The sequence below is a fragment of the Neomonachus schauinslandi genome, chromosome 4 (assembly GCF_002201575.2).
Source record: "Neomonachus schauinslandi chromosome 4, ASM220157v2, whole genome shotgun sequence".
NCBI lineage: Eukaryota > Metazoa > Chordata > Mammalia > Carnivora > Phocidae > Neomonachus > Neomonachus schauinslandi.
In genome coordinates this window covers 35073067-35085017 of record NC_058406.1, presented here as the reverse complement: position 1 = coordinate 35085017, position 11951 = coordinate 35073067, and the positions used below count along the sequence as shown (strand labels likewise).

At 46.8% G+C, this 11951-nt stretch overlaps 1 protein-coding gene across 2 annotated transcripts in view; it reads right to left on the bottom strand.

Annotated features, from left to right (window-relative positions):
• Window positions 1–5856: 5856 nt before the first annotated feature.
• The window catches only part of AKR1A1 (aldo-keto reductase family 1 member A1), a 14769-nt gene continuing 8674 nt past the window's right edge, over window positions 5857–11951 (bottom strand). The window contains exons 3-9 of one of the 2 annotated variants that reach the window (XM_021683851.2): window positions 9832–9951; window positions 9524–9675; window positions 8706–8901; window positions 7631–7830; window positions 7303–7375; window positions 7075–7161; window positions 5857–6011 (exon numbers count right to left, since the gene is read on the bottom strand). In XM_021683851.2, the coding sequence (XP_021539526.1) occupies window positions 5946–6011; window positions 7075–7161; window positions 7303–7375; window positions 7631–7830; window positions 8706–8901; window positions 9524–9675; window positions 9832–9951 (894 nt within the window). In that variant the 3' untranslated portion in view covers window positions 5857–5945. The remainder of the gene's footprint in view (window positions 6012–7074; window positions 7162–7302; window positions 7376–7630; window positions 7831–8705; window positions 8902–9523; window positions 9676–9831; window positions 9952–11951) is intronic. The other variant, XM_021683852.1, reaches the window with a different exon arrangement.

Here is an 11951-nt window from a genome sequence, read left to right as displayed (position 1 = left end):
ACAGTAGGCTATTAAGTTTTGGGGTAGTCAAAAAGCTATTATGTGGGTTTTCGTGTGGGGGTGAGAGGGAAGAGGGATCAGTGCCCCTAACTTCTGCATTATTCAAGGGTCAACTGTATATAGTGTAAACAACATTATAAATACCCATCCCCTTGGCTCAGGTCATGATCCTGGAGTCCTGGGATCGAGTCCAGCATCGGGCTCCCTGATCGGCGAGGAGCCTGCTTCTCCCTCTAACCCTCCCCCCTCTCATGTACTCTCTCTCTCTCTCATTCTCGCTCTCTCAAATAAATAAATAAATCTTTAAAAAAAAAAAAAAAGAAATACCCATCCCTTGGGTTAAAAAAATCACGAAGCAAGTTAAATACTTAGAATTGAGTGATAATGAACACTCTATACGTCAAAATTCATGGGACATAAAGCTGCATTTATATGAATTCTAGCTTTCAAAAAATTTCATCGGGAAACAGAGGCACCTGGGTGGCTCAGTCATTAAGAGGCTGCCTTCAGCTCAGGTCATGATCCCAGGGTCCTGGGATCGAGCCCCACATTGGGCTCCCTGCTCCGCGGAGAGCCTGCTTCTCCCTCTCCCACGCCCCCCGCTTTTGTTCCCTCTCTTGCTGTGTCTCTCTCTGTCAAAAAAATAAATAAAAATTTTTTAAAAAGTTTTATCAGGAAACAAAAAGCACGACCTAAGAATTCAATTTACGAAGTTAGAAAAAAAGCAATAAAGAAATCTCAGGAGGGAAAGACATAAGGAGGATAGGGCAGAAATCAAGAGAAACAAAAGAATAATAAAACTAAGGACTGGTTCTTTGAAAGAAATTAAAATATGCATAAGAAAAAGTATATAGAGGGGTGCCTGGCTGGCTCAATCGGAAAAGCATGAGACTCTTGATCTTGCGATACTGAGTCCGAGCCCCACATTGGGTGTAGATTACTTAAAAATAAACTCAAGGAGGGGCGCCTGGGTGGCTCAGTCGTTGAGCGTCTGCCTTCGGGGTCATAGTCCCGGGGTCCTGGGATGGGCCCCGCATCGGGCTCCCTGCTCAGCGGGAAGCCTGCTTCTCCCTCTCCCGGTCCCCCTGCTTGTGTTCCCTCTCTCACTGTGTCTCTCTCTGTCAAATAAATAACTAAAATCTTTTTAAAAATAAATAAATAAACTCAGGGGCGCCCAGGTGGCTCAGTTGTTAAGCGTCTGCCTTTGGCTCAGGTCATGATCCCAGGGTCCTGGGATCCAGCCCCACATTGGGCTCTCTGCTCAGCAGGAAGCCTGCTTCTGCCTCTCCCACTCCTCCTGCTTATGTTCCCTTCTCGCTGTCTCTCTCTATGTCAAATAAATAAATAAAATCTTACAAAAAAAAAAAAAAACCTGACTCTTGGTTTTGGCTCCAGTAGTGATCTCAGGGTCATGAGATTGAGCCCGGAGTTTGGCTCCATGCTGAGCATGGAATCTGCTTGGGACGCTCTCTCCCTCTCCATTTGCACCTCCCCCCCCCAAGCTCTCTCTCTCTCTCTCTCTCTCAAATAAATATATAAATTCTTTAAAAGGAGTATCCCTAAAATTAAAGAAACAGTCTTGGTTCTCCACTCCATTGAAAGAGAAACAACCCTTTGAATTGGATAATACTGGATGCAGAAAAATGAAATGGAATGCAATTTAAAGGTAATTAAATATGGATTAATTATCCTGGGAAAAATATATCTTGTTCATATATTTATTATGCTAGCTCAGGCTTGCTTGTCATGTTGTATAAAACAACCTATTAAAACCTTGAGAGGCCATGGGCGCTTGGGTGGCTCAGTTGGTTAAGCGTCTGCCTTCAGCTCAGGTCATGATCCCAGGGTCCTGGGATCAAGCCCCACATTGGGCTCCCTGCTCTGCGGGAAGCCTGCTTCTCCCTCTCCACTCCCCTGCTTGTATTCCCTCTCTCACTGTGTCTCTCTCTGTCAAATAAATAAATAAAATCTTTAAAAATAAATAAATAAACAGGGCGCCTGGGTGGCTCAGATGGTTAAGCATCTGCCTTAGGTTCAGGTCATGATCCCAGACTCCTGGGATCGAGTCCCGCAGCGGGCTCCCTGCTTAGCGGGGAGCCTGCTTCTCCCTCTCTCTCTCTCTCTCTGTCTCTTATGAATAAATAAAATCTTTAAATAAATAAATAAATAAATAAATAAATAAATAAATAATGAAACCTTGAGAGGCCAAAGGCCCAACAGTTAGAGAAAGAAAACAAAGATTTATATCTGGATGGGCATGTTTATAGTTTGATGAATATACAGGTGTTGAAGTTGAAGCGTGGATAATCCACTGAGAAGAATATAAAGAGGAAAATTAGGGGCGCCTGGGTGGCTCAGTCAGCTAAGCGTCTGCCTTCAGCTCAGGTCAGGATCCCAGGATTCTGGGATTGAGCCCTGCATCAGGCTCCTTGCTCATTGGGGAGTCTGCTTCTCCCTCTGCCTCCCCACCACCTCTTTTGCTCTAATAAATAAATAAAATCTTTAGAAAAATACAGAAGAAAATCAACAGAACTTGTCATGAACATTCTAGAAGTTAACATCTCGACCAATAAAGAGATTTTTCAGTGTTTTAAAGCTTTAGACAAGTATCAGGGCTCCTTCATGGATATTTTCCTCAACAAATACTGTGCCCTCTTTCAAATACATGTTATCAGTCCCTTTTTTCAAGTATCCTTTTTTAAGTTTGCCGACCTTTGACTACAAGGTTCACATTCCTTCTGCTACACAATGCCACAAGGTCTCATTTTTCCTACTTGAGTGTGAGACAGACCCTCCTCCCTTGCAGACCACAAGGCAGTTTCTGAGAGGTCTTAGATTGTACTTGGGTAAAAAAAATTTTGATGTAAAAGACTGGAATGTGGTGGTGCTAGCCATTGACTAGCAAGCACTCTTTTCCTTTCTTCTGGAATGTCGTCCTAAAAAGGCAAGTCTCGTTTTTAAACTCTGCATCTGTAGCCTTTTATTTAAAACAATAATCATATAAAGAATCCTTTTTGCAGGGGCACCTGGGTGGCTCAGATGGATAAGCGTCTGCCTTTGGCTCAGGTCATGATCCTGGAATCGAGCCCCACGTTGGGCTCCTGGCTCAGCAAGGAGCCTGCTTCTCCCTCTCCCTCTGCCTCTCTCCCTCTCCCTCTGCCTCTCTCCCTGCTCATGCTCTCTCTCTCTATCTCTGTGTCTCAGGTGAATAAATAAAATCTTTAAAAAAAAAAGAATCCTTTTTGCAAAAATACTTGAAGACTTCATAGTTTTCCGAAAAGCTTTCCTTAATACCTTGATATTCCAAACATCCTCTTTTGAAGGCTAGTGTCCTCATCTTTTTCTTTTTTGGTTAACTATCCGATCTTCACTTTTCAATGGCTTTGGATATGTTGCATGAAGTTCCCCAACATCACTTTCACTATTTCAAGTGATACATCTTTTACAAGGTTTGCAACTTAACTTTGCCATGGATGTGTGTTGTTATCCACTGATTACACAAAGATGTCAACAGAGCAATGCTAAAGCTAAGCCAGGTGAAATGTTTGAATCAGGAATAATTTTTAAGCAGTCAGTTTATTAGTGAATAATTTTATGTTATGATAACTTCTGCTTCCTGATATGGGCTGAATGGTTTCCTCTCCAAATTTATAAACTTAAGTCCTAACTCCCAGTACCTTAGAATGTGGCTGTATTTGGAAACACGTACCGCAACCTGATGCTGGAGAATGTGAAACAGATGTGGACTGAGATCCCCAAGAGTGGCAAGGGCAAAAAGTCCAAGCCGGTCAACAAGGACTGCTACATCTCCAAAATGTTCCTGTGTGGGGACTTGGTCATCATGGTCCTGCGGAACCCGCTCATCACCAGCAAGTAGGGGTCTCTTCCCCCACTGTCAGAATTCCCTCCCTCATCCTATAAAGACCCAACCTTCATAACAGGAATAATAAAGTTCTATGGTTTTTCTAGTGGTCAAAAAAAAAAAAAGAGAAGAAATTTGGACATAGATACATACAGAGAAGGAAATGTAGTCACAGGAAGATAGCCATACATAAGCCAAGGAGAAAGGCCTGGAACAAATCGTTCCCTCATGACCTTCAGAAGGAAGCAGTCCTGCTGATACCTTGATTTTGGATTTACAGCTTCCAGAAGTGTGAGAAATAAATTTCTGTTGTTTAAGCCACCCATTTTGTGGTACTGTTACAGTGGGCCTAGCAAACTAATAAATACTCAAACTACCTCATAACTGTAGAAACTTGGATCATGAAAGTGTGTCAAGGAGCTATGGAATCGTATAGAAAGCCACTTGGGGGGCGCCTGGGTGGCTCAGTCATTAAGCGTCTGCCTTTGGCTCAGGTCATGATCCCAGGGTCCTGGGATCGAGGCTCGCATCAGACTCCCTGCTCGGCGGGAAGCCTGCTTCTCCCTCTCCCACTCCCCCTGCTTGTGTTCCCTCTCTCGCTGTGTCTTTCTCTGCCAAATAAATAAAATCTTTAGAAAAAAAAAAAGCCACTTGGGGAGGGTGACGTCAGGAAAGATGTCTCAGAGGAAGTGACAGCTAAACTGAACATTTAAGTAATTGGTGTTAACCGCAAATGGGCTAAGGGGTGGGTTGTTCCAGGTAGAAAGGACCAGAAAGACTAACTTCCAACATGCTTCCCTCCACCTACTTTTTGTCCATTTGATCCATTCTTTCCACTGTACCAGTGTTGTGTTGCTGAACACAAATCAAACCAAGTTAGTCCTGCTCCAAACTCGTCTTTGGCTTCCTGCTACTTCAGGATAAACGCAAAATCTTAACTCAGTTTCCTAGGCTCTCCATCACAAGCCCTACCTAATTTCAGCATTATTTCATGCCATTCCACCCCCAATGACTTTCAGTTTCTATCACAGAAGACTTCTTTAGGTTTTTCTAACAGCTTCTTCCAGTTTCAAGGCTTTCCTCATAAGCTATCCAATCTGCATGGAAGACTATTCCCACTCTCACCTCTTTTCACTAATTAATCCCTATCCATCCTTTATATCTCAGCTGATTAAATCAGTACGCTCCTTACTCTGTGCTTTTCATAGCACTTCTTCCAAGTGTAATTAAACTAATTATGCAATTAAAGTCTGTCTCCTCCATTCAACTGTAGGGACCTATGTGTCTTGGTCTCCTGGGTGCGGCATTGTGCCTAACTCATGTAAGTACCCAATAAATATTTGTTGACTGAAGAGCAATGGTTCCACTGGAAAACTAAAATTAGTTTTGTGTGACTTAAGTTTAGAAGAATTTTTCAAAAACCCTCCTAAAACCTCAGTGGCCTTTGGTGGGACTATAAAATACATAAGATAGGACCTTAAGACAGGTGCAGAGTGACAAGTTTTCAGACTCACTCGACCTCCTTCAGATAGCCTATGCACACTGCCTGGAGTGTCTGAGACAAAGCCCCTATCCCCACCTTTCCTGATTTTCTAACCTGGGACTCCTGAACTTCTGAATATAAGTGTTTTTTTTGGCTCTTCATAGTCCTAAATCTAGGCACTGAACAAGGTGGTGGGTGGGGTGGGAACCGAAGTCCTAGGCCCAGCAGTGCCAGGAAACCACAGGACTCTCATTACCTTGATCTCACCCTGAGAAGACAAATTTTGGGCACCCTGGGATAGCATGTAGTGCTGAGAGCTGCCACTAGATGGCGCTACTCCCTCAATGTACCTAATTCAAGAAAGTAGAAATGGAATTCAGCCATATCCCAGTTTCTCCAGAACCAAAAAAGAAAGGAAGTCTGGGCTTGGGGCAGGTGGCATCCAGCATCCCTCAGTCCTGCATTCCTAAGGGAAATGGTCTAACCAGACAAATAAGACAAGCAAGTAGTGTGGATGCTCCAATGGCTTTATTAACTCCTTTCTGCAGGTGGCAGGACCTTGTAGCTAGAGAGCTGGAAAGGAACCAGGAAGTGGTGGTCTCAGTATGGGTCATTAAAGGGGTACAGAGGGTGCCCTGCATCTCTCGGGACCCTCTTCCCATCCACCTGGAAAGAGAGACAGATGGCTCCATTAGCAGGAGTTGACGTTCCAAAGACACAGCATCTTTTCCTGAATCTTCCTCTGAACATCACCTGTATACAGCACTATGCCAGATGGTACTACAGGACCTGGGCCTCAGAGAATGCCAGTGTTGACAGCATCCCAGCAAACCACAGCCTGGTATATACCTGCCCCTGCCCCTAAGAGTTTGCAGTCTCAGCTGGAATAAGGAATATTTATTTTCCTATCTGTAACAGGCTTCAACCCAACCTCAATCCCTCTACCACAGCTGAGAAGGCCTTCTAGGTTCCTCTTTTTTTTTTTAAAGATTTTATTTATTCATTTGAGACACAGAGATACACAGAGAGAGAGAGCATGAGCAGGGAGAGAGGCAGAGGGAGAGGGAGAAGCAGGCTCCCCGCTGAGCCAGGAGCCCGATGTGGGGCTCGATCCCAGGACCCCAGGATCATGACCCGAGCCGAAGGCAGACGCTTATCCATCTGAGCCACCCAGGCGCCCCAGGTTCCTCTTATTTATACCATTTACTGAGAACTTGCTATGGTGTCAGGAACTGGGATCATTTTACAGACAGGAAACTGACGCTTGTAGAAGTGAAATAACTTGGGGCACCTGGGTGGCTCAGATGGTTAAGCGTCTGCCTTCAGCTCAGGTCATGATCCCGGGGTCCTGGGATCGAGCCCAGCATCGGGCTCCCTGCTCGGTGGGAAGCCTGCTTCTCCCCCTCCCACTCCCTCTGCTTGTGTTCCCTCTCTCGCTGTGTCTCTGTCAAATAAATAAATAAAATCTTAAAAAAAAAAAAAAGTGAAATAACTTGTTCTAAGTCACAAGATATCGAGGCAGGACTGGGACTCACAGGCTATCATGCTTTCTCCCCGAACCATATTACTTCCCCAAGCTTAAGAAAAAGAAAGGAGCCCACTATGTCCAGGACAGCAATCCTACCAACATCCTGCCTCTCCTCTAACCAGCAAGGTTGAGGCCAGATTTGGGCCAGAATTCCACCCCAATTCTTACATTCCCTAACTCTGGCAGGTGATATATACTCACTGTGAGCATGGGCACAATGTATCGCCAATTTTTATTCAGGGCATCTAGTTGCTTCATCTCATCTGGGCTAAAGGTAAAGTCAAACACCTGCGGATGGGAAGTGGGGGTCAGGAAAGCCAGCTTCGTGTGCAGAAGTTGGGATTCGAGAACACTATCTTCTTGTCAGGCAGAATCAGAACCAGACTGTGTCCCAGTGGGCTAAAGAAGACAGGACCCATCACCAAGTACCTGGATGTTCTGGAGGATACGTGAAGGGGTGATACTCTTGGGGATGCAGATCACTTTCCGCTGGACCTGCCACCTAAGGTGGGGGTTTGAAGTAGATGGGGAAGAGGAGTCAGTCCTCAAAAGCATTGTTTTGTCCTCCACTCAGCCTTCTCTAAACTCCTGGAATCCCTGAGCCCCAGTGGAATGGGGGACATGCCTCAGAGTAGCTTCCCCCAGATTACATGGCAAGATTCGCAGCCTCATTCAGGTAGTTGGATAAGGAAGCCCTCAACCCTGGCTTCCCAAAGCAGGTGCCCTCATCTACCTCCTTTCCCCAAGACTGCCACACCTGAGCAGGATCTGAGCTGGAGACCGGCCATACTTTTCAGCCAGGGCCAGGACCACTGGCTCCTCAAGTAGGACTGGTTCATCAGGATCACGCCAAGCTCGATCAGAGGAGCCCAGAGGGCTATAAGCGGTCACCTCCAGGCCGCGAGCTTGGCAGTGGGCAATCAGCTCCTTCTGAGCCAAGTATGGGTGACATTCCACCTGAAACAAAAAAAAAACCCATCAGTACAGGCTGGCCCCACCCAGCTTGCGGGGCCCCACCCAGTCGTGGACATCTTGACCAACCTTGCATTGCTGACCGCCCCCCCACTTCCCCTCAGCCCACTTTTCCCATTCTCCATTTACCACCGTCCATTTCATTCTCTTCCCACATTTCGATGTCTGTCTGTATTTTTGGTTTTCTAATATTTTTGTATTTGATATGAACCAATACATAGTACTTGTTCTCACAGACAGAACCTCACTTTACATGTACATTATTTACATTTATTTCCATTGTGTTTGAATCAAAAAGACTTTTTAGCCCTTTTTTATTTTAGTTCCAGTGTAGTTAACTCACTGCCCTTTATTTATTTAAGATTTTATTTGAGAGAGAGACAGAGAAGCAGGCTCCCTGCTCAAAGGAGCCCAATGCGGGGCTCGAACCAGGACCATAGGATCATGACCCGAGCTGAAGGCAGACGCTTAACCGACTGAGCCCCCCAGATGCCCCAATGCCCTAGTTTATGCAGAGAATTTCTACACCAACACTTATTTTTTTTTTTTTAAGATTTTATTTATTTATTTGACAGAGAGAGACACAGGGAGAGAGGCAACACAAGCAGGGGGAGTGGGAGAGGGAGAAGCAGGCTTCCCGTGGAGCAGGGAGCCTGATGTGGGGCTCGATCCCAGGACCCTGGGATCATGACCTGAGCCGAAGGCAGACGCTTAACGACTGAGCCACCCAGGCGCCCCTACACCAACACTTCTGAAAACTTGTTAGCCATCTCCATGAAGGAGACCCATCATTTGCTCACTCATGTTCTTGCACACACACATATACCCCCAAACCAACGGATCTGCTTTGCTGTGCTCACCTGCAGGACAGCTGGGCGCACAGAGGCCACACTGAGCACATCATCAATCTGCCGACTGCTGAAGTTGGACAGGCCCAGTGCCCGTACCAGCCCCTTGGCCACCAGTGCCTCCAGAGCTTTCCAGGTCTCCTTGTAGTGGGTAGAGTCATAGCGGATAGTCCCATCGGCATTCTTAGGGAAAGGGTTGTCTCCCCGCCTAAGTGAAAGACAGTCCTCCACAAGTGGGCACAAATGCCAGGCTCCTGACTTACCTTATCCAGTCACTGTGTCCCCATACTAAGCCCAGAAAGGGCAAAAGGCCAAGAATAAGAAACAAGCATGGTTTTTCTCCCTTTCAGGTCATGACCCAGGCATTAACTCTATATAGAATGCCCATTCCCTTTCCTCTTTTTCCTAGACACAGACTGTATCTCCTCTCCTCTGGGAAGTCTTTCTGAACTCCTTCCTCCTCAGAGAGGTTGCAGGCTCTTGCAACCTTCTTCCAGTACAGGGCACAGAGCTGATGGTAAGGCTCCTTTCACACCCTCTGCTGGAGCTGATTCTCTACTGCAACCCTAGGCCTAGCTCAGCAGAAGCCAGCAGTTTCCTGAATGAATAAAGGGAGCAGGTGGGACCACTCATGTGCCCCTAGGATACCCACCACGGGAAGCTATGCTCCTTTTCTGTAGTTAAACTCCTGGCTGCGCTAGCATAAAAGGCTGAGCTCCCATGGCAAGCTGAGCAGTGTTCCTCTCCTGCTCTGCTACTGTGCCTTACAAGATACTAACATGACCCCCCCAACACCCGACTCCCCGGATAAAGACCCTAGCAAGGCTCACTCAAAGGCATAAGGCCAGTGCATCAGGTACAGGTCCAAATACTCCAGCTGGAGGTCAGCCAGTGTCTTCCGGAGGGCAGGCTCCACATCCTCGGGATGGTGTTTAGTGTTCCACAGCTTAGAAGTCACAAACAGCTCCTCTCGAGGCACCACCTGGTCCAGGGGGCAGGGCCCATAGTGAGAAGAGCCGTGGGCACCCAGTCTTACCCACCCTCACCTCTGGGAGAGGAATTAGAAGGAAGATGCCCCCAGATCCCTCCAGCCAGGCCCCAGCCCTCTCACCCCACCCCTCTGTAGCCCCGTCCTCACCTTGCTGGGTCCCACGTTCTCCTTCAGGGCCTCCCCGATCTCAGTCTCATTGCCATAGATAGCAGCACAGTCAATGTGGCGGTAGCCTACACTCAGGGCGTGCCTAACAGCTGCTTTCACCTGCCAGGTGACAGAAGCAGAGCTTTTAGCTCTGTTGGCCTAGTCAGAAACTGCCCTCCTGGGCGCCTGGGTGGCTCAGTCATTAAGCATCTGCCTTTGGCTCAGGTCATGATCCCAGGGTCCTAGGATTGAGCCCCGCATCGGGCTCCCTGCTCTGCGGGAAGCCTGCTTCTCCCTCTCCCACTCCCCCTGCTTGTGTTCCCTCTCTCGCTGTGTCTCTGTCAAATAAATAAATAAAATCTTAAAAAAAAAAAGAAACTGCCCTCCTGAGGGTCACTGATGGGGGAGGGGCAGGAATATACCACTGCAGTCATCTGTAAAGTAGGGGTGAGCAGATGAAAGATGGCTCTAGTCTAGGGGACCAGAAGCTTTTTGAGAGACTCTAAACCTTTTGCGCCAACCCAATAACCCCCAAGATTCCCTCCTATCCAAGCAATCTCAGTGGGGCCCAGTAAAAAACTAACATTGTATTCCCAGTTAGAGGCTCAGAAGATGGATGGATACATTGACAGGGAACAGAAGTATAGGTCATAGAGACTGGTTCTCTAGGCCTGAGGACCTGGTTAGGGAAACATGATACACAGGTAAATAATTCATAGGCTAAGGCCACACGGAGAGACCCTTATGGAGCCACATAGATCACCTGACCTCTGGGAGTTCAGGGGAACAGAAGAGTTCTGAGAGGGAGAAAAAATTAAGGAAGGCAGAAAAGTGAGATGGAAGTTGGGCCCAGAGCCCTCTGTCAGGAAAGAAGAAAGCAGACAGGAAGTAGGAGGACAGGTCAGTCAATTTGCTAAAAACCAGACTAGAAACCCGGCATCAGAAGCAGAACCAAGAGGGCGCCTGGGTGGCTCAGTTGGTTAAGCGTCTGCCTTCAGCTCAGGTCATGATCCCAGGGTCCTGGGATCAAGCCCCACGTCGGGCTCCCTGTTCAGCAGGGAGTCTACTTCTCCCTCTCCCCTGCTTGTTCCCTCTCTCTCTCTCTCAAATAAATAAATTAATTAAAAAAAAAAAAAAAAGCAGAACCAAGGGTGCCAGGGCCTTGCCATTTAAGATCCCTATCTAGGTACAGCTCTTACTATCCAGATATACTCCCCTCAGCCCTGCTTGCCCCATACCCCCAGTCTTTGACCAGTTCTGATCTCCACCCCCTGCCCTTACCTAGCTCCTGGACTCAGCCTAGGCCATGTCAGTGCCTACCTGGAGCACAAAGACCCTGGTTCCAGGGTTCTAAGCAGCTGGAGGAAGGAAAGCAAAGGGAAAAGAGGCATAGCACACCACAAATACCAGCCTAAATCCCAGAGAGAAGAGGCTATTCTCCCTGCCAGAGTCCCTCTCAGACTTAATCCCCAAACTTCTCTAAACTCTGACTCAGATTTCCAAAGAGCAAGGAAGAAGCCCTGGGAAGATGCCCCACCCTAGGTGGGAGCTGCATCTCTAGTTATGACAACCCTAAGAAAGCAGGTCTCTATTCCCACACTCCCCTAAGCTGGAAGAGTCTACACCAGGGGTTATTAAATTCCAGCTAGCAGCTGCCTTTTGGTTTTTTTTTCAGCTAAGAACCATTTTTACATATTTAAATGGTTATATAAGTACATAATCACCCCTATTTTGCAACTTGTCCAGCAAAATCTAAATTATTAAGCATCTGGTTCTTTAAGAAAAAGTTTGCTAGGGGCGCCTGGGTGGCTCAGCCGTTAAGCATCTGCCTTCAGCTCAGGTCATGATCCCAGGCTCCTGGGATTGAACCCCGCATCGGGCTCCCTGCTCAGCAGGAAGCCTGCTTCGCTTCTCCCTCTCCCACTCCCCCTGCTTGTGCTCTTTCTCTCGCTGTGTCTCTCTCTGTCAAATAAATAAATAAAATCTAGAAAGAAAGAAAGAAAGAAAGAAAGAAAAAGAAAGAAAGAAAGAAAGAAAGAAAGAAAGAAAGAAAGAAAGAAGAAAGAAAGAAAGAAGAAAGAAAGAAAGAAAGAAAGAAAGAAAGAAAGAAAGAAAGAAAG